The sequence below is a fragment of the Rosa chinensis genome, chromosome 5 (genome assembly GCF_002994745.2).
Source record: "Rosa chinensis cultivar Old Blush chromosome 5, RchiOBHm-V2, whole genome shotgun sequence".
In the NCBI taxonomy this organism is placed as follows: domain Eukaryota; kingdom Viridiplantae; phylum Streptophyta; class Magnoliopsida; order Rosales; family Rosaceae; genus Rosa; species Rosa chinensis.
Window position 1 is genome coordinate 29,291,888 of NC_037092.1, and position 26,366 is coordinate 29,318,253.

The following is a 26,366-nucleotide window of genomic DNA, read 5'->3' on the forward strand; positions in this document are numbered from 1 at the left end:
TGCCCCAGTGGGATGCCGACCAAAATTTAAATTGAAACTTATATCTGGAAAACAATTTGGTAGTATTGTCAGGCGAGAAGTTTACTTTAATTTATGGCAGAAATATGGGCAAAACTTTTCAGAATCCCTGCAAGATAAGAACAATTAAGATAAGACTTGAGATTGGCCAATGTGGGATGCAGTTCAAAAATTTATTTTAGATTTTTTTTTTTTTGAAAAGTGATTTCATTGAATCAATTAACAAGAACTCTCGTTTCAAAAGACACCCCTTATGATGTCGAGAGCTTGTACAAACCATGATTGGCTATCACTACATCTCAGTGCATGAGAAGCTAACAAGTGCAACCGTGTTTGCTTCTCGCTGTACATGAGTAACTTGAAAACCAGGATTCCCCTGAAGCATGCTTGTAATCTCGTCAATCAATAGGCGCATGGTCGATAAGTCTTGGTGTTCCTGCTGAAAGGCTTGAACCAAAAGAGCACAGTCGCTCTCAAACATTATCTCTGTGTATTGTAAAGTCATCGCTAGCCTTAAGCCTTCCTTTAGTGCAAGCAGCTCGGCTTGAAAAGGGGAGGTAAGTAGTGCATGAGGGCGAGATGTACCAGCCAAAAACTCACCCTCACTGTTCCGCAATACACACCCAACTCCTCCACGTCTAGTTGAAGCTATATACGCTCCATCACAGTTCATCTTAAACTGTCCTGCCCTAGGTTTAACCCACTTAACTCCTTGTCTGCAACGTACTACTGGACTAGCATTGCTCCTCTTGAAATCTTCATACTAGCCAAGAGTAATCAGGAAAGTTTCCGAAGCATGCTTACTCTTTTGTTCCCATACTTGGCTATTATGATTTTTCCAATAAGCATTCATGCATAGATGTAGCACCATTCACTGACCATTGTAAGCCGGCCTTTGACCAAATATCACTTGCATAAGGACAATTAATAAACCAGTGTAAACTATCCTCCAAATCATGGCTACACAAAACACATCTCGTATCACCATCATAGCCTTTCAAGCTTAAATTCCGTCCTGTAGGAAGAATATTTGCTGCAATTCGCCATGCATTCAAGGCCACCTTACTCCGTACTTTGGCACTCCATATAGTCTTCCAGACCACCTTTAAAGGGTCAGTAGGTGGTTGAGGGGATAAGATTAGCCCCAAAGCAGCCAAATCTCTTGCTACATAATATGCACTGTTTGTAGTGAAGACACCCTTCTTGTTGAAATGCCATATCTGCCGATCTATAGATGCATTTCTACTCAACGGAATGCTCAAAATGAAGTCAATATCTGCTTGAGTAAAGTACCTGGTCAATAACTGCACGTCCCAGCTCCAAGTAACATTGTCAATAAGCTCTGACACATATTTAGGAGCATCGTGAGGAGGAGGAGAAGAAGGGTATCTAGGATATTTATCCAGAATCCAGTTATGGTTCCAAATCTCAATAGTTGACCCATCACCAACCTGCCATCTCAACCCTTGTAGCAGCACTTGTTGAGCTTCCAAGATAATGTGCATGAAAAATGAAGGTGCAGCTCCCAACTCAGCTGTGTCATACTCTCCAGTAGGGAAATAAATAGCTTTGTACAATTTAGCTACTAAAGAATCAGGATTCTGTAATAGCCTCCAGCTCTGCTTTGCCAACATAGCCAAATTAAACCAAATGTAAAGTTTTAAATCCTATTCCTCCATCTTGTTTCGGGACACACAACCGATCCCAAGAACGCCAATGAATCTAATTTTTTTCTTCAGAATCACCCCACAAAAAACCAGCACATAATTGATGTAGATCATCACAAAGACCCACAGAGAGTTTATAGCAGTTCATCACATACATGGGGACCGATTGTCCTACTGCTTTAATTAAAATTTCCTTACCAGCTCCACTAAGTGATAAGACCTCTAGCTCACTACCTTTTTCGCAAGCTTTTCTTTCAAGTAAGCGAAAGCAGCAGGTTTATTCTTCCCCACATGGGTCGGCAACCCCAAGTATCTATCATGCTTTTCTAATCGTTGTACCCCGAGTATAGCAGCCAGAGATTCTTGTCATTCAAGCTCCATATGTTTACTAAACGCAACACTGCTCTTTTGCAAATTAACACGCTGACCAAATGCAATTTCATAAGTATGGAGAATATTCCTGAATTGTTGGCATTCCTCTTCATCTGCATGTCTAAACAAGAAGCCGTCGTCGACAAATAAGAGGTGATGTATGGTGGGCGCTGTCGGAGTTATTCCGATGCCTTTAAACCATTGCTGGTTCACAAAGTGCTCAACAAGAGATGATAAACCCTCCGCACAAAGAATGAACAAATAGGGTACGTGAGAGTGGATCACCTTGTCTGATGCCCCTAGTTGGCCTTACATACCCTCTTACTTCTCCGTTTACCAGGAATGAATAGCTAATAGTTTGAATACCAGCCATCACCACTTCCACCCATTCTTCAGCAAACCCCAATTTCAAAAGCATACTCTTTAAGAAGCGCCACTCAAGCCGATCATAGGCTTTACTAATATCCAACTTAATGAAAAGTGTTCCTCACTACCCCTTCTACTAGTGTGCATAAAGTGTGCTACTTCTGTCGCCACGTACTAGGGTATTATCAGATATCAATCGACCCGGTACAAATGCACTCTACAAGAGAGAAATCACAACTCCTAAAATTCTCTTTAGCCTGTTAGCTAACACCTTTGAGCAAATTCGATACAAGACATTACAAAGTCTAATTGATCTCAGCTCAGCCATTTCTTGAGCAGTTTGATAATAAAAAAGAGCAGTTTGATAATAAAAAAGAGCATATGGGAGAGGCGAGAGCTTTGCTTCAATTTATGGGAGAAATTGAAGAGCAAAACATTTCCATGCTCCTCAATCCTCAATAGCTTCAACGAGGAAGGTTTGGGTGACTCAACTTTGGTCATTCGACTTGGCAGTATTTATATCGGCCAACGCGATACATTATCTTTATTACATTTATATTGAAATATCTTTTACATCTAAAGGCAGATGGATATTAATAGGTTAGATCTGTATTCCATAATAATCTAAAAGTGAGATGATGTGTGTTAACATAAAAAATAATGAAAATACCAAATAGGTCAAATTTCAAAACATTTGCCCATTTAGACTAGTCGTTATTGTCAAATAGTAAATTATAACATGACAATCAGTATAAAATGGGGTTTTGATTACTGATAGTGAGGTTCTCTCTCCGCGAGAAAACCCTAAAGGCCGGCATTCCGATATGAGAAATCATCCTTGTCCGGCGACGCTCGGACGCATGGGCTGGCCTCTGACCTCGGCGTCGTCATGGGGTCTGCTGCCGGACGGGTATTGATGGCTATTGCTCTTGGTCCATCAGATGGGGTTTGCTCGGGGCTTGTCAGTGGTTCTGACTAGGATGGTGAGAGGCGGTGATCGTGCTAACAGGTCTGGCGAGCGAACCCTGATGATGACGCCACCGGTCTTACTCGATGGCGGTGTGAGGTGAGAGGGCCTGGATCGGGGTTGGTCTTCTCTATGGTGGCGTGGGTTGGGGCGGCATGGCCCGTGCGGTTTGGGTCACAGGCTGTGAGTGCTAGTGGCGGCGCAGGTCATGGTGGCGCGAATTGAGGCTGGCCCAGGTGGTGGCGGCGCGTGGCGGACGGAGTGGCTTGCTGTTACATACGACAGGGACGTGGGCGTATGAGGACTGGACCGGACCAAGCTGATGGGCCTTGGGTTGACCTTTGCTTTGGTGGGCTTTGAGTTTCTGGGCTGGGGTTCTACCCTAGTCCAATAGCTTCTAATTTGGGCTAGGGTTTAGGCTTTTGGCCCAAACCTATGTTTTTAGATTTTTGTCTAATTACAATAAGTTTCTTGTATTAGGAACCTGACGAGTGTAGTTTGGCTTGTCTATTCGCTATGTTTTTTCATAGCTTTTAAGTGAGCAATAAGTTCAAATATAGTTGGTCTATCCTATGTGCCACTGTGGCTCCTCCACGAATCCTTGTTCTGGCCATTGTCATGTGTCAGCGGATGAGTATATAATGACCTTCTTGGCATGCGCTAGTATCAATGGAATTACCATTAATATTTAATATATATATATATATATATATATATATATATATATATGACAATCAGTATTACACACATATAAAGAATTGTAAAATGTTTTATTTATTTGATCAAAAAGAGGTGTCAATCCATTAAAATATAGTGAGAGATATATTATACACAAAATGTTAGGCATGTTAAAAAAATGAGTTACCACCTAGAGGCCCTAGTAAACTAGAAATCCTACGTAAGAATGTCTTGGACATCCGTGTTCCTCAAATAACGAAATAACCTGACACTACCAGAGATTAAACCGAACTAGGTCCAATTCAAAATTCAATTTATTCATAAACTCACAGAACCTTCCTACGCAAAAAGGGCATCCCTGGGATGCCAACAAACAATAAGTCTCTGCTTCCTCCTCTTCAAGAACCGGAGCACGCTTTAATGTACGCTTCTTAATTTCTTGGTTTCTTCAAACCCGCTGAGACCGGCTTCACCTTTCAAGGCTTGACATCTTCGGCCTTAGGTTTGTTCTTGCTACCTACCGACCCCCCCCCCCCCCCCCCCCAACTTTGCTCTTCTTTGTCGGTGACACCACCAAAGGTCCTTCAAGTTGAGGCATCTCTAAATTGGGTTCAAAATCCAAAGAATTGGTACATAACACCAATTGTTTGGAGCACTTGCTGCAAGTGACAAAGGCCAGAGACACCGGCCTTTGTCCCCAAAAATATTGGAGACATCTGGACTAGGTTTAACAGCCATTGTCTGAGGGTTTGAGCGAAACGATTCGACCTGAGCTTCAAGTACTTACGCTAACAGTCCCATAATGGTGAAGAGAAGGGGAGTGGGTGCATAAGTAAATAGACTGGGAGCTCAAGCTTTATTTACTGGCTCTCGCAGGCGCTTTCTTTGAACCAACCAACACTGCCGGTAAATCCAGCATTGCTGAAACATCCAGTGGTTATGGGTTGATACATGAAGGACCCGCAGTGCTATAGGTTGTTACATGAAGGACTCGTAGTGCTGTTGTATCTACCATTCTTACTTTCAATCTTTTAAAAAATTTATATCTATAAATAGAATAGAAAATTATTTTCATTAAACTCATGACACAATTCACCTTTGCAACTTCATTTTTCGCCCCTACATTTTTAATACAAAATTAGATATGTTAACACTTAATATTGACTTTACTACTTTTAGTAAACTCCTCTGTTATAGAGACTTTGTTCAGACAATAATTATCTATAATAATAAGTATTATTAAATCATATTTCAAGAACTGTTAGTGACTCAATATACTAGTATTCACCTTAAAGTATTATAAGTCATTATGTCGTAATGTTGGTTTAACATTTTAATTTTAAATATGGTAGATAAATGATGAAATAAACATCTCTTAAAGTTTCATTTCAAAATTTCATGTTTTTCTCTAAATTTCCACCATTTTTCTTGAATATTTACCAATATCAATATTTCCTCGAACAAAGGGGCTTTGCTTCCCTTTACAATATGAAGAAAGAAATAAGGATCGAAGTTTAGACCACTCACAGTAGTTCTACCTATAGAAAAGATCATGAAAGAGGCAATCAGAATGGTACTCGAATTCATTTATGATCCCGCCAGAACGGTAGAATCTCTTCTCAAGTCGCAAGAGAGCTATACCAACCTCCTTATCCATATGAAGTGGATCAATTAGAGTTCCCAAGACCAGAGCATAGGGTCTTTCCCTATATCCATTGAAATTTTCATTTTTCGGATCGTCGATATTTCCTCGATATTCGATATTTTGGTCATTGAGCATAATTGTGAATGCCCTTTCTTTTTCCTTTCTTTCCACTATTCCAGTCTTGTGCTGCCACGTGGCATCATATCTTCCTATTCTCTCTCTCAACCAATGACTGAAAAATCAATAATTTTGCTGAAATATCGGCGAAATTTTCATTTTTTTTAGACTGATATTTTGGATGCCTACCAACATTATTTCGTGCGATATTTTTAGAGTTTCGCGATATATCCCGATATTTTCGGAAATGTGCGATATTTCTGAAATTTTAGGAAATATTCGCAAATATTCCTCAAATAAAATAAAGGAAAAACTTGACAAAGGTGAACCTGTCCCTTCCGATATCAAGTCAAAAAACACCTAACCAACTCGACTACGGTTGATTTTAGTTCTTGTGTACTTTTTTTTTATATTAGTACGCTTTTTGATGGAATAGATTACTAATTCCTTTGGATAATTAATTTAAACCTCTAACTTCTAAGATATAATTTCTAGCAATTATAGATTTTTAGTTTTTTGACTCTAACATTCCTAAATACTTTTGCCACGTTGTAGTAATATTAATTAATTTGTATTTAGTGATTGAATAGTTTTACAACTTTATAAAATTTCTAATTAGAATTATTTATTCTAAAAGTACCAAATATTATACGAGCGACATCAAACATTTACTCTAAATTACTATAATTCACTATGAATTGAAGAAGCTTCACCATTTGTTTTTTTTTTCCAATATAATAGATAATTGATCAAATAAGTAGTTCACAAAGTTTCACTTAAAATTTCAATGATTTTCTCCCAATTTCAGTCAATTCTTTGAAAATTTTTCGATATCAAAATTTTCTCGATATTTCCATCAAAATTTTCATTTTCTGGACCATCGATATTTCCTCGATACTCAATATTTTGGTCATTGCTCTCAACCACACAGCGCTGCACCCATTTTTCTTCGTACTTCTCTCTTTCACCACGAGACCATATAATTCATTCCGTTCCTTCTCTCTAGAATACCAGCCGACCCACCCATCTGTTCATTCTCTCTCCTCATTCCTCTAGACCAAAAACATGGCAGTCTCTCATCCTTTCTTCCCCTTACCACCAAGACCACCATCTCTCTCTCACCTCTCATCTATTCTTCACTATATATAGCTCAATCAAATTCCATCATTTCGTCAAGGATTCGGGTTTAGGTCCAAGAGAGAGTATAATTCCAATCTTGTCATGCTCACTTTTTAGTGTTGGTCTCTCCCTCTTTTCTTAACTCTCCTTACTTTAATTTCTTGTAAATGATGAATTTCATTGTGGGTATATATGTTGGTGGATTGTGAGAAGTTTTTTATTTGGGGCTAGGGCTTGAAGCCCTAGCAATTTTTACCATGTAATGGCATCAATTTTGGTGCTTAATGAAAGAGTGTTGTGGTTTTTTGTTCATGACTTTGCGTAATTTTCGATGAAAATTTGTTATAGAAATTAGCCAATTTTATGACTAGTTTCTTGTCTTTATCATGAAATTCATTTAATTAGTGGCTTAATTTTATGAATGAGCATGTTGTCATGAGCAAATTGTTAATCTTTGAAGTTGAACTTAATGCCATTATATGCATGTTTTTTTTTTGAGGGGAATGGAATCAGGTTCCAATATATTAACGACGTCACTGCGTCAAGCTAGAAGGATTCGCAAATCCTTCATAATACATCTCAGAGTACAATTCAGACTGCCAAAGGCAGAGGTGCCTAAACTAAAAAATTCAAACACATTACAGACTGCAACAAGCAGCCAAATTATTACTAGCCAACAAATAGGAAAAACCTAAAGGAACTGCCGAAAAGAAAAGCAAACAAAATAAAGCTTCCCTAACCCTACCCAGTCTAAAAATGGAACCACTGTCTTGAGCATCTTGACGCCTAAGACCCAATGGTGTACGTCGCAACAAATCAACACAGCCACAGTACCAATCAAAGACCAACATAGGATAAAGAAAGGAATATGCCTCCTCCCAAAGACTCCACCCAACCCAAAACTGAAAGAGAAGAAAAAGGAGAGAGATGGGCCAACCCATCCAGGCCACAAAGCTGCAGCCCAGACAGATTGGAGGCCCAATGGCCCAGAACCCATCGCCTCCCTCTCTTCCCTTCAGATCGAGCAGACCGGAGTCGCTGGAAGGACGCGCCCCATCAATCCTCTGGTGGGCGTGCGCGCTCCTCCACCATTGCCTTGGACTACGGGAGAAACTCCGGGACCTCAGCCTAGAAGCAAATCAGACCGCCACCCCCAAAAACTAGGGTCGCCGCCCCCTCTCTTGAAGGCCGCAGTTGTCGCCGACCGCCTTAGAGGAACAGAGCCCCCCTCCTCAAACCTCGGTAGAGTCTTGTGAAGTTGCTGCCAAATCCCGAGATCAAGCTTTGGCACCCAGATGACTCTGAACAGATTCACCACCGTGATCAACCGCGTCTCCGTCATCGATTGCAGCTCTTGCTACCCTCGCCCGTCGTCACGCCGTCACCTAGCCACCCTCACGCCGGAGCCTTGCCACTGCTTGGTCTGGGGAACCTGCGTTCACCGCCCCCAACGTGCAAAACCTAGGTTTTGCTCTACGAGATCGCTCCAAATACTTCGGAGGCCTCCCTTGGGGATGCTACAACAAACTTCCCTATATAATACGCCATTATATGCATGTTAGGAACCCTAGTCCGGTCTTAATGTATACGTTGATGAGAATGTGAATGCCCTAGCCCAGATTTACATTACTTTTGTACTATGAGAATGTGAATGCCCTAGTCCGGATTTGCATTATCACTCTAAGGCTGTAGTCTAGCTTAGAGTTAGGGATTGCGCCATTTCCCTTTGCTATGTGCCAAAATTGTTTTGTTACGGTAAATGATTGCTAGAGTGGATGCCTTAGTGCCCAATTCCTTCCATTGTCTTCTAAACCTTTAAATTTCAAGCACTTTAATTTTTGCAATTTTTAATTACCTAGTTTTTAAGACCAAAAGTCGATTCCCCCAAATATTTGCTCACATTTTTCATTGGAAGTACCATAAGGACTTGAGCCTACCAATTTATTTTGGTGTGTTCTTGGCTACTTTTTAGCCTAGTGAGACCTAAGCCATGTATGCGTGAGACTTGGTGTCTCACTTAGCCATTTTCCAATTTTACTTTAGTTTAACAGGTGACTTTTTTGACCCATAAATCATTGGATTTGAGTTAGCTCAAGATCCCCGAGGTACGATATCTCCAGGTTTAAATATTTCCCAATTCTTTGATGACCGTGTCCTTGTTGCACGTAAGATGCATTTAAGCACCAAATTAAATCACATCATATCAGACTTGTTTTTCTCTCTAGCTGTTGGGAAAGAATAAGTCCATATCTATCGTATCCTTTAGGTATCGAAAGATATTCTTTGCACCAGTCCAATGGCGTTAAGTTGGCGCAAAGCTATATCCAGCTTATAAGGTCACAGTCAAGGAGATATCTAGTCTATATATTGTGCATTGTGCTAAGTACAACAATGTGCCTATTGCACTTAGATAGGATACTTCAACCTCTAACACGTCTTCGTCATCATCCTTAAGATGAAACGGATCCTTTTTAGGGTCAAGACTTCGAACGACCATGGGAGTACTAACAGGCTTGACTTTATCTTCATTAAAATGCCTAAGCATCTTTTGTGTGCAAGCCAATTTATCAAAACTCCATCAACACGGTGTGCAAGTTCTAAACCATGGAAAAACTAAGTTTTCCCAAGATCTTTCATCTCGAATTTGAGATTTCAGGTGCTCTGCGGTTTCCTTTAACTCATCTAGAGTTCTAATTAGGTTCATGTCATCGAAATATACCGCAACAGTAGCAAACCCGCATCTTCTCTTATTAATGAAAACACATGGGCATAATTCATTGTTGACATATCTCTTCCCAATCAAGTAATCGCTTAGACGGTTACATCTTTCCACATTGCTTTAATCTGACGTTGATGCTTACAAAACAAAAACAAGGCAAAATATCATCAAAGCTTATTGAAGTACTGTGGCATTTGTATGAATAAACAAATTGAGTTGCCATTCAACAAATTATGAATTATCTTGGGGGTACGTACAATAAATAAAAGTTATGATGTAGATTACAAATTGTTAACGTTATTAAGTTAATGTTAGAGAAAGAGAAGTATAATGGTTTGTCTCCCGCTTTGGGGGAGAGTAACGATGTGTTTGGGCCTTAAGGCCCAAGTTCATGACAAGATGTAATGGGATGCCTATCTATGTGGGAGGAGGTCTCTTTTATAAGTAAAGGAGCTCTCATCCATTAACTTATTTTCCAATGTGGAATGCAAGAGAGTCTAGAAACGCCTATTATGAAGCATCCTGGATATTGGTCTTGGCCACCTTCGACCACCACGGGGTAGCTTGGATTGGTCTATGAGATCCATGTTGTACGTGGTCGGGTCGCACCTTGGCTCGTGCACTAAAAGGGTGTTACTTATTTTTGGTGACATAGTTATACTATAGGTATCAAAACTGACAATCAAAACTCACAATCAAATATATTAGGTTGCAACGGGGTAGAAACTAACAATCAAAATTCATTTGGATAGAGATCACCTTTATCTCTATATGCTTGAAGTTAACACCCTAATTACATTCTTTATAACTCAGAAGCTCAATTGGAAGATAATAGAATCTTCCATACGTTGCTCAATTAGATTATCGTTGCAACTAGACATACAATAAACTTTTAGCGAGCTTCTACAATTGTACATGTGACACCGTTTACTGAACAAACTTCTCTGCTGCTGGATGGGTCTCCACTAGGACTCATTGTCTTCAGAAAAAATGCGGGTCGTCTCGGTGAAGGAAGAGCTGCATCATTACTTAACATTGAAACGACTACCGACATGGTTGGCCGGTCAGTCGCAAATTCTTGCACACACAGGAGTGCGATTTGAATGTACCTTATTATTTCACTAACAAGGTAAGATTCACCTATAGATGAATCAATGATTTCCACGGCTCTGCCTTCTTTCCACAACTCCCAAACCTGAAAATAGTTTGGTCATTATCAAGTTAGCTTTATAAGTAGGGTGTATATTATAACAGTCATTGTTTGAAAATAGACAGACTTGCACGCTTACATGTCCAATCAAATTTGAATATGGATACTTCTCATAGGAACCAGCATTCTTTTTGCCAGTAATGATTTCTAGCAATAAAACACCAAAACTATACACATCAGACTTTATTGAAAACAGTCCTTCCATTGCATATTCCGGTGACATATAACCACTGTAGAACAAAAAATCAAATGTTAAGCTTCATTCAATAACATTTATATTGGGTACGCTTGCCACAAGCTATTTGTAGTTCTTTAGTGTTAGTTAAGAGTATGATAACACATAGACCAAAAAGTTATTTTGAGATTTTCTAATTTTAGGGGAAACTTACTATGTTCCAACCACACGATTTGTATTTGCTTCAGTTTGCTCCCCTCTAAATAATCTAGCTATACCAAAATCTGCAATCTTTGGGTTCAAAGAATTATCCAATAGAACATTGCTGGCCTTTAGATCTCTATGGATAATTCTTAGTCTTGAATCTTCATGAAGATATAATAACCCTCTAGCAATCCCCAAGATAATCTCGGAGCGTCTTGTCCAACTTAAAAGTGCTCTCCTTGTTTCATCTGGATAGAGTAAGAAATATAGAGTAACTAATTACTCTTGCTTGCTTGAAGAAACTTACAAATAATAATTGTAGATATATATAACAAAGAAAGACTTACTAAAGATGAAACAGTCCAAACTTTTGTTTGGTAAGTATTCATAGATTAGAATCTTCTCTTCACCTTCAAAACAACAACCTAAAATCTTAACAAGGTTTCTGTGTTGGAGTTTTGCAATGAGAAGAACTTCATTCTTAAACTCTTCAATTCCTTGGCCAGAAAACTTGGATAGTCTTTTTACGGCTATTTCTTTTCCATCGTAAAGTATCCCCTGAAATTTGAATTTGAGAAATCAAAGAGAGTAGCTGACACGACGCATGAACCAATTTTTTAATTTTATTTCATACATTATAACAAGGGGAGCTACCTTATAAACAGAGCCAAACCCTCCTTCTCCAAGCTTGTTTTCAATGGAGAAATTGTTTGTGGCGGTGGCTACGGTGTTTAGATGAAATAATAGTAACTCCGAGTTTATTCTACTATCATCAAGAACTAATCCACCAGTAGCTTCTTCGAAGTAGGTTGACCCAGCAGTAAGTTCAAATGAATATTTATTTTGCCTACGCATACCTATTATCAAACACAAAAAAGTAATTTTTTATAAGCCTGTTTCCATATTCATAGCTTGAGATAGTCAAGCTTAGTTAGTCACATGAGATGATATTTCATAATGCAAAACAGGGGAGTTTACATAAAAGTGAGGTGAAAAATGTTGATAAATGAATAGAAGGCAAGATCAGGTTTATTTACCCTTCATCTTCATCCGTACCAACCAATAAAGGGTAAGTAAGAGAATAAAAACTGTAACAGATCCAAGTGAAATTGCCACCCCTGCCTTCTTGCTAAGAGAACCACCTGACTTTGCATATTGAGCTACAAAGGTACCTGACTTTGCATATTGAGCTACAAAGGTATGAAATAAGTAAACACCCAAAATTCAAAGTACAGGAAAAAAAAAAAATCCAAAGACCTGAAAATTAGGAAATCATCAGATTTGGTGTTCATTGAAATTTTATGGTTTAGAGGCAGAGAGGAACATTACAATAATGGTCGCAGTGGTTTTGATGGCAGTTTGGATGTTGGCGATAACGGCTGTTGGAGGAGAGAGTTGGCTAGGTTCCTTGTTGGGTCTGGTTTAGTTTTTGGGTTGATGTTGTTGATGTTAGGCCAGCAAGTTCTTCTCTTTATCTCTTTATCTATTTATCTATCTATCTATCTATCTATCTATCTAAGTCATGTTCTGGTGCTCAATTAATTAGTACTAAGTTGTGTACAACTATCCAACTGACGTTTGATGTAAATCCAAGAATGGAAAATAATTAATAAGCACTTGAACTGCCTTATTATTTTTCATCACTATTGAGCATGACTGAGCACGAAAGTCAACTGACCAATTGAGTAGGTCGCTATCTATAGTTCTATAGTTCTATAATATAAAGGGCACCAGTTGAGCATGACTGCTATCTATAGTTTATAATATAAAAGGAAGTGCTCAGACTTCTCTAAAATATGGATTGAGCAAATTAAATACCCTTTAGTCTAGAAAATAGAATCTCATAATCAAAGCATATTAATAGTTATTCAAATAAAACTAAAAACGCACAAAAAGCATAAATACAATTTTTTTTCTTTTTCTTTTAAGACCTTTACCAAATCACACATGCATTTCATGAGTATAAAGGTAGTGTAAATAAAAATGACCCCTCATATTCCTAAGTATGTGGTCCATATAATTTTTTGAAGAATTACAATATTACGACAATTAAATTGAGTATGGATTGTTAAATTAGAGCTACTCATATAAGGAACAATTTTTGAGCTAGTGTGAGGTACAAATGTATCTGACGGCTGAGGGTAAATACAAGTTTTAAGTTATTGTAATTTCAGTATTTAAATTTAATACATATGGTTGAGATCCACTTGTCTCTTATATTTCCTTAAAACTGACTCTTAGATGAGCAAGCCTAAATGTTAAATACTCTGATTTCACTATTTTTCTATGTTTGTTTAGACGACCACATTTAGCTCTAGCTACACTAAACATAAAGAACGTACCTAAAGAAGTTGCATCGACTCGAACATATAAATCTTGACCAACATCGGAGAAAATCCTCGTGTCCATCAAGTCCCCGTGCCATGTCATACACCCGATCCCACCGCCCCGGTCGTCCGCACTCGTGAATGCTGTGCAAGAACAATCCATCAAGCACTTTTGGCTGCACATTTCCAAACTCATGCTCATGTTCACACGTGCCTTAGACGAGTCCGGTATTTTTACACTCGCCACCTTCACGAACCCTTCTCCATTTTGACATGTGGAGGCTTCCGCTTTCCTAATGCACCCACCCGCACCAAGACTCAATTTGAACGCAGGTAGGCACGTGCAAGCCAACTTATAGTCCTTGCCTGGGTCACAGTTAGTATTTGGACCGCACCGTCCGTAGGAATCACACCACCCAGTCGGGTAGGAGTAGAATTTGATCCATTGATCCTTCCACGTGAACCCTTGAAGTATTCCTGATTCATCTATCACCGCCCTTGTGATCTCTGAGTCCAAATACACGAAGGATATCTCGTCTTCATTGTTGACAATACTTGAATTATAGTCTCCAACGGTACCGCTCAATCTGTGCCCAGTCCAAGGGCCGCCCCGCCACAATGGTTCTCCACCCTTGCGCAGAAACGACTGCGGAACCCCCATCGGGTCTATCCCATATGTACAACTCCCGGTTCCCGGGTCATCTTTTGATTTCCAAGATGTTATGTGCTTCTCCAACCCGGACCGCCGGTTCAGCCCAATCTTCATAGAGGGAAGCAGTGTATCTGATGGGTAATCAAAGCCTTCCCACACAACTCTTTGGCTACCATTCTCAAGTAAAACAAGATTTCCTGTATCCAAAAGTTTGGCTGTAAAATTGTGTGGTGAAGAGAGAGTAACGTTTGCGGACCAAAGAGGCGTACTTCGGTCCTTTCCATGTATGACAAGGCCTCCATCACCATTGATCGATAGCATTCCATAGGAATCATTGACTGGGTTGTCTCTGTTCGCAACCCAGACAATGGCTTTCTCTGGAATCTTGTTATACCAAACTCCAGCGTAGCGGTGCTGAGAATTTCCGAGGCTGAAGAACCCTAGTGCAAAGATTTGCTTGTTAGAGACTAAAACGTCGCCGTCTCTGATGGGACGGTCTGGCGTTAGGGCGTCAAGGGGAAGCTGGCAAATGCTAGAGGGGAGAAGAAGGAAGAGAAGCAATATCTGGATAAACGCTTCGATACTGGAACTCATGGTTAGTTTTTCTCACTGAAATTTTTTGTTTTGGCTATTTCTATTTGCGCATCACTTATTTCCATCGGACTGACTTTATGAAGTCAATCCAATTGACTAGTTTAGAGAGCCCTTCAACCACAAGTTTAAGTTCAATAATTCTGACATATCGCACACCAGATCAGAATTCTAGGGACGAGACTAGCTAGATATTTCTAATGTATTGGGCACGTAGGAACAAAAATGCGCACAAACCTTATCTGAAAAATTTCAAGACTTTGTTTGACAAGTCTACGTCATACCGAGAGAATCTTGTTGTATGAAACGGTCAGTTGCATGCACTCTTGCGTACCGAGAGAATCTTCGATATGGACAGCTCCTCTTGAAAATGCAACACCTGTCCTAATATAAAATATTTTTCTTTCTCAATATCTAACAACTCCAAAAACGGCAGTGTGATAGAGATAGATGAGCAATTGAATCACATCAAAGATCCCAATTTGGGGCAAAGACTAGCTAGACATTTCTAAAGTCTGGGCCACGCAGGAAGAAAAATGTGCGCAAGTCTAGGTCATGTATAGGTACAAGAGCCCAATTTGGATCTATCTTGGAACTACATTGACAGGTATGATTCACTGAGAGGAAATGAAACAACTTCGTAGAATAAGGAAGGAAGATCATAAACAATAAGTTCTCTATAAACAACAGAAACTCGGTAAAAAATCAGAGGCAATGATCGTTATAACTAATATGCATGTGTTTATCAAATCCAAGCAAGCTTAAGCTCAAGCTCGTCAAGCCAAGCCAAGCTCAAACACTAGTAATTAAGCTCAATCAAGGACTTATCTGGAATGAACCAAAACTATTTTAGACCAACAGATGCCGTCAGTTTAGCCTTGACATTGACCAGGTCCAACGCGCATGAGACAGGGAAGATGAAACTGTAAGGCAAAACTTTTGGTGAAATCAGGAGTGGCGTCGAGTGTGGTGAAATCCCTAATCAACTCATCGTCTGCCTCGTTAGAAGTCACACCGCCAAATGGATGCAGGTTCTTGTCTCAGCTTTACCCAATTGTTTTTTCTTTCTTTTAAGTATTGCAATGATTTACAGTCATCTATATTTCGCTCTTCGAATTCAATTCTGCAGAGAAGGGCATAGCTTGTGGGTGTTGTCATCTTAGCTTTACAATAATGAGTGTTCCTGGAACTGCATAAGAGAATAGGTTCCCCCTTCTTCTTCTTCTTTCACGCTTTTGCACCTTTTTGTTTGCTTCTGATTTTGTCTTATTTTCCGATACCTTGTTTGGTTGCCGATGAGGAAAATTAAAACGGGGCGTTTTTGTGTTCAGAGTGCTTGTAGTATGAGGCTGGCGGGGATGGAGGACACGGCGGAGCTGCTGGAGAAGAAGCTAGCGTCGGAAATTTCGAAGATGAGCTTAGAGGAGGCACTCACTCTCGCTCGTGCTTTCAGCCATTACCTCAATTTGTTGGGCATTGCTGAAGCTCATCACAGGTCACTCAACGACTTGATCTCTCTGTTTTATTTTGTTTTTTATACTAAATTTTTTGTTTTTTATACTAAAATTCATATATGTGCCTGTGTGTATTTATACTTGTTTGGAAATGAAATAGGAAGCACCAGAGCTTGAGGAAATAGTAGTGTCTATCAAGGATTGACTTCTAACTTTGGTTCTACAGTTAAAATTGTGACATTCTTAGCTTCTGAAAAGGTAACATGAAAAAATAAAAATTGGTTGAAATTCTTTCAGCTGTGAATTTTATAAGCATTTTGGTGAATATAGATAAAGTTGTTGATTTGTGCAGGGTTCGTAGACAAAAAAATGTGGCATCCATATCAAAATCTTGTGATGAAATTTTTAATCAGCTTCTGCAGCGTGGTGTTTCCCTAGACCAGCTTTATGATACCATTTGCAAGCAGGTTGGTTCTTTTCCTTCTATCCTTTGTCTTGATTTGTATGCCTAGACAGAAAATAGTGGGGAAAATATGTCACATGTTGTTTAGGTTTCTGTAAAGATAAAACTGAACCAATTAAATGATCTTGTTTTAATGAGCTCAAGTTGTTGCTTCATTGATGTTGCCTTGTTTTATAAGCACACTGTTGAACATAAGATGTGTGTGTGTGTATTTCTACTGTTGTTGAGTCATTTAGATGTCTTGTTCTCAACCTTAAATTCTTCTTGCTGCAGGAGGTCGAGATTGTTCTCACTGCACATCCTACACAAATTAATCGCGGAACCTTACAATACAAACATATCAGACTTTCTGTGAGCGGCTACTGACTTTGCTCAATTTTTAGGATGTTGAACATTATGATTAAAAGACATGTTGAAAATTTGTTTAGACTAATAATATCAAGTTACTTGCAGCGTCTTTTAAATTTAAGAGACCGACCTGATCTTACTAGTGAAGACAGAGATATGGTGATTGAAGACCTGGTGAGGCATCTCTTGATTAATCAGAAAGAAAATCATTGCCCTACTCACCTCTGAACCAACTAAGTCCCAATACTTCTGGAAGAAGAAAGGAATTGTACTAAACCATATGAGTCTAATTGGTCTAGCAGACAGATGTGTATTGAGCAAGTATTGTTACCAGAAAGTTAATGAAAAGGATGTGTGAAAAGTATAAGAGATCAGATAAGAAGATATGAAAATATCAATAGAAAACTCATACATCAAATAATTTTGTCACGAATTTTGCTAGTTACTTTTACAAAGCCCTAAGAAATAGAATAATATTTCCTAACAAAATGATGACGAAACTATTGCCAAAAGTTGAAATCTTGAAATATTCAGGTTGCATCATTCCAGAACATCTTGAGCGGGTAAGGCACTTGATGAATTGGTGGCGGCGGCTGCATGTAGGAAGGATTCTGCTGTTGGTACTGAGGTTGTGGCTGCATGTAGGAAGGATGAAGTTGTTGGTACGGAGGCTGCAGCTGCTGAAAGAATGGTTGATAGTCCTCGTAGCAAGGTTGCGGCTGCATGTAGGAAGGATGAAGTTGTTGATACAGAGGCTGCGGCTGCTGAAAGAATGGTTGATAGTGCTCATAGCAAGGCTGCGGCTGCTTGTAGGAAGGATGAAGTTGTTGGTAATGAGGCTGCGGCTGCTGAAAGGATGGTTGATATTGCTCATAGCAAGGCTGAGACATCATTTGTTGGTAAGAATGTTGTTGTTGCTAGTAGAAAAGTTGTTGCTGCTGCTGCTGCATACAAGGAACATAAAAGAACAAATTTGTATGAGTTTTTCTGCTCACACGTGGCAAGTTAAGAGTGTGAGCCTAGCACTCCCCTTTGATTCATATGCGGTCTTCATAATCAGATAAATTCATTTGGATCCAACGGAGATTGTTCCTATTTGAAGCAATGATATAACATGTCACAACTCTATTACAGAGTAGTAGCTCGATTGTTTAGTAAAAGCCTAAACTTGAAATATAAATGAAAATTATAAAAAACATATGATTGCAATGAAAGTCAAGTGGTTGAAAAGAAGCTACTTACCTGGTCTGCTTTCAGACTTGTATCTACAGGCGTTGGACCTGTTTCAATTAGGGGTCGTCAACGGGCCGGGTCGGGCCTTGCTATATTTTTAAATAATTGCGGGCCGGGCCGGGCCGGGCTTTATTAAAAATCAAAGGATCCAAGCCCGTCCATATAAAGAGGGCCTTGCGGGCTTTTTCGGGCCGGGCCGGGCTTGGCCTTGCGGGGCTTTATTTATAAATAAATATTTAAAGACACACGTTTTTTTTTTTTTAATCAAGCTTTGGAAATTCAATGGATAATGATCAAATACAACCAAAGATAACAATCTATATAACTATATTGTACCAAAAAAAATCTATATTTATATATAGATACTAATTTATTGATAAATAAATTTTTAAAGACACTAATTTTTTATAAATCTATATTTATACATCATACACTCCAAAGAGCTACATATAGCAATTCAAAGAAAATGAGAAACCGACCGCTGGATGAGTTTATTACAATAAATTATGAGTGTGGTAAAAAATTTAGCCAATTTCACCATATTTTCGAATCCGATCGGATTGGTCAACCGTAGTCACTTATATGTTTTATTGGTTGACCGATGGCGTGGCAACCGCGAAACGTGCTTATTTTTTCACATCACGTTTGTATATATTCCATCGATGGATGTGCGTGGACAAAGATAAAAAAAAATTAATTTTAATTACAAACACATTGGACTATACCAATTTTATTCCTAAAGTTATATGACTCATACATTGCATTTAAATTGTTTAGGTTCATTCTAAAGCAACCATGAAGTGGAAAATGAATTCGGAGAAACCAACCGCTTGATGGAGAGATTGTAATGTTTTATGGTGGTTGTAGAAAATCCAGCCAATTTGGTTCTCGTTTCGAATTCGATCAACTAGATCAAACGTAGTTACTCATATAAACCTATATTTATATATCATACACTCCAAAGAGCAACCCCTATCAATTCAAAGAAAATGGAAAAACCGACCATTGGATGAGTTTATTACAATAAATTATGAGTGTGGTAAAAAATTTAGCCAATTTCACCATATTTTCGAATCCGATCGGATTGGTCAACCGTAGTCACTTATATGTTTTATTGGTTGACCGCTCGATGGAGAGATTGTAATGTTTTATGGTGGTTGTAGAAAATCCAGCCAATTTGGTTCTCGTTTCGAATTCGATCAACTAGGTCAAACGTAGTTACTTTATAAACCTATATTTATATATCATACGCTCCAAAGAGCAACCCCTATCAATTCAAAGAAAATAGAAAAACCGACCGTTGGATGAGTTTATTACAATAAATTATGAGTGTGGTAAAAAATTTAGCCAATTTCACCATATTTTCGAATCCGATCGGATTGGTCAACCGATATGTAGAATATATATATGCACATTAGCACATATTTTATATAGAAGTATAAGAACTTCCACACACACACACACACACATTGATATATATATATATATATATACACACACACACACACACACACCACACACACACACACACACACATATATATCTATATATATATATTTATTATGCGGTAATGCATATATATCTTTTCTATATATATACATTTGGAAGCTTCACATATTGCAAAAAAGAATAGCAAGCTCAAGGAGAAGAAGATAGTAACAGAAGGCCCAACTAGCCATTTTTTCTCACTGATTCTACAACCTTCCATATATATGTTTATAAACACACACACACACACATATATATATATAAACACACACACAAATATATATCTATATGTGTGTGTGTATATATATATATATATATATTTATAAACACACACACACACACACACACATATATATATATATATCTATATATATATATATAACACACACACACACACACATATATATATATATATATATATATATAAACACACACAAATATATATCTATATGTGTCTATATATATATATATATTTATAAACACACACACATATCTACATATATATATATAAACACACACACACACACACACACACACACACACACACACACACACACATATATATATATATAATATTTTACGGGCTTTTACCGGCCGGCCCACTACCCACCAAGGCGGGCTTTTGCGGGCTTTTTAACGGGCCGGACCGGGCTTTTAGCCCTCAGGACCGGCGGGCCTCCATCGGCCCACTTGATTCGCGGGCTTTTTGATGAGGCCTAGTTTCAATGTCCATGGGAGATTTTGCCTATTAGAAGCGATGATGTCAAATATCAAACTCAAGTACAGAGTAGTAGGCTAGTAGCTCACTTGTTTGACAAAAACTTAGAATCAAAGTATATATTGAAATAGTAAAAACATATGATTGTAATCAAGTCCTTGAAAAGAAGTTATCTACCTGGTCTGTTTTAGACTTGTTTCTATTGGCGTTGGACGGTTGGAGTAAATTAACTGAAGGTTGTTGCTTTTGAACTAAAAGGATCAATAGAGTTAATTAACTGAATGGCCAAAATTATTGTTCAGCCTCAAATATGAATTTAACAATTATCTTAAAATGAGATATAACTGAGGACTTTTCAGATTCCAGAACATGTCAACGATTATGAAAAGTAAAAGCAACTGCAGCACCAACAAATATGGTTGAGAATCTTGAAAATCAAACAACTCCCAGGGTATGATATCAGCACCTCTTCTCAGAAAAAAAAAAAAAAAAAAAAGGAAGCATATGACAACAAGAGATCATGATCATCTTTTTTTTTTTTAAGGGAAAGACGACCGAATTGTATTACTCATTCAAAGAGTACAATGAGAAGCCACAAAGCTTCTAATAACAGGAGGGACAAGCCCACTCCATGAAAGATTAAGAGAAGAATGTAAAGCTAGTTTAGCTAGATTATGGGCAGCTATATTAGCTTCACAATACACATGTTTCAAGGAAGAACCCACCAACATCCCAAGAGAAAAGTTGATGTCCTCAATAATACGACCCAAGGATGAAGTCTCCTCCCTCAGACTCAATAGCATAAACTAAACTCTGACAATCTGTCTCAACCATAATAGGAGAAAGATGATACTGTGCTTGTAAAGTTTAAAAGTTTATGGTCTGGAGCGCTGGAACTCACCTCTAAACCAATCTCGAGCTCCTCCTTCAGCAATGTCATAAACTGAGACAACACCTTCCTGACTTGGAAAAGAATTCTAGTTCCTGATATTATATATGAGAAGTTTAACTTGGATACAGAAATTTGAAAGTAGAATGACTGATAAGCAGACAAATATTTACTTTTTCAGACCCTTGAATTTAAACAATTTGCTATAAAATAGTACACTACATATGCTATAAGGAAAAAGTATGCTAATAAAACCAAAACTTTGGGAAAAAATAAATCAACTAGAAAAAAGTGAGGGCACTAGTATTTGAGCACAAAACAAATTCTCACCTGGATATTCCCCATAGTCACAGCCTTTGCCATGTCTGTGAAGACCAAATTTCCCACTAAAACACTCAAACATAATAATTATTACTTACAAGCAATGAAATCATTCGAGCACCATGACCCCCTAATAGTCAGAAGTAAAGGTGAAAAGCTATGAACGCAATGCACATTTATATCATGTATATATGCAACTGTATCATCTGTAAATGATATAATCAATTTCTTAACCACATGTAAATGAAAATTTTCCTTTCAATTTTCAGAAACTACATCAAATAAAAGAACACGAACAATCGGGCAAGAATTGTGCTAAAACAACAACTGACTCCTCAAAATTTGAACTTTAAAGAGTAAAGGTGTTCCCAATGTTAGAAAAAAGGGAAAAAAACCAAAACAAAAACAGAAACGCAACTTTTCCTATCTGTTAAGTAGAAGACAAAGGCTGTTACCTGCTATGGCATTTACAAATGTCTTCATTTGAAAGCTCCTGCTTCCATCATTCTTTGCCAATGGTGCAAAATCTTGGCCAACATTCTGAGGTGTAGAATGGCCCTTCAGCGCTCTGATGGGCACCTTAAATATAGAAATGTTGAGGAACAATTGTGCTAGATTGTATTAGTGTATCCATACATTGAATCTATACTAACATATAAAACCAAGAATACCACCTTAAATAATCAAAACGCCAGCATACTTAAAAACATACAACAACAAAATTCAACCTTTAACTTCTACAAAAACGAGTCTTTTATGTTATTGGAAAGCAATCCTAAGAATAGCTGACAAACATAATAGATTCTCAGCCAAATATCACATGCAGAATCATAATCTACTGACCATGACTAGTTTTCCGGCCACGCTTCTAGCTTGAAGGAGTGACAAAATTATTAATGCTGTAACTGTCACAATGGTTGATAGCCAAATTCATCTATAGACATTATTAAGAGACATTATTTCAGCTTTATTTTTCAGGTGGGTTTAAGCAAAGAACAGACCAGGCCACAAGTCCACAATGCAATAAAGATAACCATTGGAAGAAACTAAAAGATTGAAGATTTGTTTTATGTTAGTATAGGTTTGATGTATGTTGGCATTCCTAATACAAAAGCTAGAATCATAGGTCTGCTAGAGTTATCAAGTGTAAACTGGAAGAGATATATGGTCATACAATGCTCCAGCTGACTCTTTGAAGCACTCCAGGTAAGAGCATATGCATTTGCATTTCATAAAGGTCAACCTACATGCATACTAGGATTGCAATTTGTTCTGCAATCCCTGTCAGGTCAAGTTGTGGGATATTGCTTCTTCTTTTTCACGTTTTGTGCACATTCATCAGTGACCTTATTGCTCCTGCAGGGTTGTGGAATGTTAACTTGGTTAGACAAATTTTTCCTGTAGCGGAGGCAGAAGCTATCTTGAGCCTTCCCTTAAGCACAAGAGCTGTTGAAGATAGAGTTACGTGGAGGTTGGAGAAACATGGTAAGTTTACTGTTAAGTCAGCTTACCGCTTTGATTTTGCTAGCTCTAATGTTAGAAGGCCTTTTCAATTATCTGTTGGAATGAGTTTTTGGAAAAAGTTATGGAAGGTTCATATACCTAACTCTGCCAAGGTTCATATCTGGAGAGTTTGTCATAATATTTTACCTTCATTGGAGAGGCTTGCTTCAAAAAGGGTTATACTGGACTCTTTAGTGTGTGTTCTATGTTCTTCTTCTTTGGAGACTACATTGCATATATGTAGGGATTGCCCTTATACTAAGCAGTTGGTTCAAGCTAATGGAGTCTTGGCTCAAGTGTGTTTTAATCCTCATACAGCTCACTGTGATTTACTGGAATGGTTTAGCTATTGTGTCTATGAGCTAGCTTTGAAAGATTTGGGTGACTTGATTTATGTTCTTTGGGGAGTATGGAAGGAACGAAACAATAGAGTTTGGGAAAATAAAAGGCTTCCTGCATGTGATGTTCTGCTCAAGTCTATGACTCGATTGCATGCATACAGATTTTATAATTTGAAGGTGGGCATTGGACGTCCTGTGAGGGTTGTTCGATGGTCTGCACCACCTTTGGGTTGGTGCAAGATCAATGTAGATGGATCTTATAATCACACAACAAAGAATGGAGGTATTGGTTTTGTTATTAGAGACTATCAGGGTGTGTTACTTGCTGGTGGAGGACGACCACTACATGGTCTTCTTTCGCCTGAACATGCAGAAGTGCTTGCTTGTAGTATGGCAGTGCATTTTGTTGTAGAAAATGCTTTTGTTCCAGCCATTTTGGAAACAGATTCTCAACTTGTGCAGAGGCAGTTGATAGTGCTAGATGGGATTAACACTTCTATCTTGGGTCGAGTTTATGAGGACCTGAGGCTAGCTTTGGATGGTCAGAATAATATGAAGATTGTTCATATCAACAGGAGCGCAAATAAGGTTGCACACCTTATGGCAGCAAGAGCTTGTTTTGAGCTGCAAGAGTTTTTTTTACTTTTCATCTTCCCCTTCATTTTTGTCAGCTGCATTAGCGGCTGAATCTACCCCTCTGTAATTTCCTAAGGTTCAATAAAAGTTCTGACCTCTTTTCTCTCCAAAAAAAAAAATTAGTTGCGTCTTAAAAGGATATTTCACTACATAATTTGTTATGTTAAGTCGTATCGTCTTCATTAAGGATAGAATCGGGTTTACTTGTTGAATACTTTTTTATGATTTGTTCCTTCTATATTAGGAGTCAATTAGGTTTTGGAGTCTTTATTGTCCAAGGTTTTAGGGGGAGTCTGAAATATATATACAACGTGTATAACCATTCATCTGTGACTTTGAAGCGAATAAGAATTTGTGCATCTATTGAGTCAAAGTTTTTTCAATTGTTTTGTGAGAAACTGTGTACTTCAGATTCGAGTCTATGTACTACTTGTTCCATGTTTAAGTAGATCATTGAGTCAAACACATTCATCATTCATTACATTCTTCACATCAAAGTGCTCTCGAGGTCAGTTGGAGTCATTGATGTGTGTGCAAGGTTAAAGGTCGAGGTCAGCACCTATCAACGTACAAGTGAAGACAGTTCAAAGGTGGTGAAGATCTACGAGGACATGATCAGGCAATCTACTAGTGTGTCTAGTAAGTAAGCCGAGGTCAGAGCTTTGGGTTGTTTGTAAAGAACTTGTTTTCTTTTACCTAGTGATTTGTTTTCATTAGGGTCTTTAGCCTTAAAGGCCCCGAAGTTGTTTTCCTCATTTTTGAGGTTTTTTACTGCGCAAACAATTCTGGTTTCTTGGTTGCTGTGTGTTTGTGATTATCTTGGTTTGCCTAGTTTTGGGATCCATACCTGTGCTTCAATCCTTAGTATTGTCTGTTACATTTTGAATTGAAAGAAAGTGTGATTTCTCCGAGAATAGCCTATTCACCCTGTAGGCATATTTGTTTCATCCTAGTATTTTCATTTGGCATCAGAGTAGGTTACTAAGGTGTCTTAGTAAGGTTTGTGGGAAGGATGGAATGTGAGCGCAATCGACCCTCGGGTTCAATTAACTGTCCCCCTTGGTTTGATGGGGAAGATTATTCTCAATGGAAAATCATGATGAGAGCTTTCCTTTACTCTCAAGATGAACATAGGTGGAACGTTGTTGAGAATGGATGGGTTCACCCAACTAAACTTGAAAATCCTAAAGCTAGTGAATCCTCTGATTCTAAAAGGATCCCTAAACCAAGGCCTGAATGGAGTGAAACTGAGATTCGAGATTGTAATCATGATTTCAAGGGAAGGAACAGTTTGTTCACCGCCTTGTGAAAAAAGGAGAGAGTTAGAATCGGTCATTGTGAGATAGCCAAGAAAGGTTGGGATCTTCTCCAAGTTACTTATGAGGGTAATAAACGAGTGAGAGCTCAAAAACTTCAGAGGTTGGTCTTAGAGTTTGAAAACATGTCAATGGGGACTGACGAGTCAATAGATGATTTTCATGCTAGACTTATCAATGTGACAAGTCAGTGTCATAGCCTTGGTGATCTGTTTGAAGAACATCGTATTGTTAAGAAATTCCTTAGGTCTCTTCCACCTAGTTTTCAGTCCAAGCAAACAGCCATAGAGGAAGCCCAAGACATTGACACTTATTCTTTAGATGACACTACACCAAAAATCTTATCAGACAACGGCAGAAAACTGTTGTGGGATTTGGAGACCCACCGTTGTAGAGTGAGCAGTTGTCTGATGAAAAATCAGACAACGGTGGAACATAGTTGTGTGAGAAACACACAGACAACAGGTATGTGTTATAACTATTGTGTGATAGCTCGGCAGATAGCTCGGAAGATGCCAAGCGCAGCTGCGCAGCAGTTGAGGCGCTGTCTTCAGACAACAGTGCCAGTTTTAAGCTGTTGTATGTTAAGCGTGTCAGACAACATATTTTTATTTTGTCTGTTGTCTGATTGATCTTCAGACTTCAGTTCTTGGACTATATCTGTTGTGTGATTAACTTTAGGACAACAGAGTTCAATTGATTCTGTTGTGTGATTTAACTTTTACGACAACATAGTTCAATTAATTCTGTTGTGTGATTAACTTTTAGGACAACAGAGTTCAATTAATTCTGTTGTATGAGTATAAATTATAAGACACTGATTTGTTAA

General features: G+C 38.4%; 2 protein-coding genes and 1 long non-coding RNA gene across 6 annotated transcripts; 1 reads left to right on the top strand and 2 right to left on the bottom strand.

Annotated features, from left to right (window-relative positions):
• Positions 1–10,485: 10,485 nt before the first annotated feature.
• LOC112203589 (G-type lectin S-receptor-like serine/threonine-protein kinase RKS1) lies at positions 10,486–14,906 on the bottom strand. Of its 4 annotated transcripts, none has more exons than XM_040506340.1 (7): positions 13,600–14,906; positions 12,295–12,417; positions 11,912–12,114; positions 11,605–11,815; positions 11,268–11,505; positions 10,958–11,108; positions 10,486–10,863 (listed from the first exon to the last, which is right to left on the bottom strand). In XM_040506340.1, exons 1-7 carry the CDS (start codon positions 14,828–14,830, stop codon positions 10,561–10,563), a joined length of 2,460 nt encoding a protein of 819 aa, XP_040362274.1. In that variant the 5' UTR covers positions 14,831–14,906; the 3' UTR covers positions 10,486–10,560. The 4 variants fall into 4 exon arrangements, with proteins under 4 accessions (XP_040362274.1, XP_040362273.1, XP_024200300.1 ...); XM_040506339.1 differs by having other exon boundaries at positions 12,295–12,429; XM_024344532.2 differs by having other exon boundaries at positions 12,295–12,447.
• Positions 14,721–16,338, top strand: LOC121049383. Its single transcript, XR_005799801.1, has 4 exons — positions 14,721–14,831; positions 15,584–15,858; positions 15,957–16,032; positions 16,159–16,338. It is a non-coding gene; the product is annotated as an uncharacterized LOC121049383 (long non-coding RNA).
• Positions 16,339–18,129: 1,791 nt separating this feature from the next.
• LOC112164911 lies at positions 18,130–22,637 on the bottom strand. The gene is made up of 6 exons (XM_040505798.1): positions 22,585–22,637; positions 22,197–22,320; positions 21,751–21,806; positions 20,709–20,782; positions 20,517–20,558; positions 18,130–18,184 (listed from the first exon to the last, which is right to left on the bottom strand). Exons 1-6 carry the CDS (start codon positions 22,585–22,587, stop codon positions 18,130–18,132), a joined length of 354 nt encoding a protein of 117 aa, XP_040361732.1. The 5' UTR covers positions 22,588–22,637.
• Positions 22,638–26,366: the final 3,729 nt, after the last annotated feature.

Coding starts and splice junctions, on each gene's coding strand:
- LOC112203589 (XM_024344532.2), bottom strand. CDS start 14,830: ATGAGTTCCAGTATCGAAGCGTTTATCCAGATATTGCTTCTCTTCCTT. Junction 12,448..13,599: donor AGTCGATGCAACTTCTTTAG/GTACGTTCTTTA, acceptor ATACCTTTGTAG/CTCAATATGCAAAGTCAGGT. Junction 11,109..11,267: donor AATCGTGTGGTTGGAACATA/GTAAGTTTCCCC, acceptor TTTGTTCTACAG/TGGTTATATGTCACCGGAAT.
- LOC112164911 (XM_040505798.1), bottom strand. Junction 21,807..22,196: donor ATTTGTAAATGCCATAGCAG/GTAACAGCCTTT, acceptor TGAGTGTTTTAG/TGGGAAATTTGGTCTTCACA. Junction 20,559..20,708: donor ACAAGTCTAAAACAGACCAG/GTAGATAACTTC, acceptor CGCTTCTAATAG/GCAAAATCTCCCATGGACAT.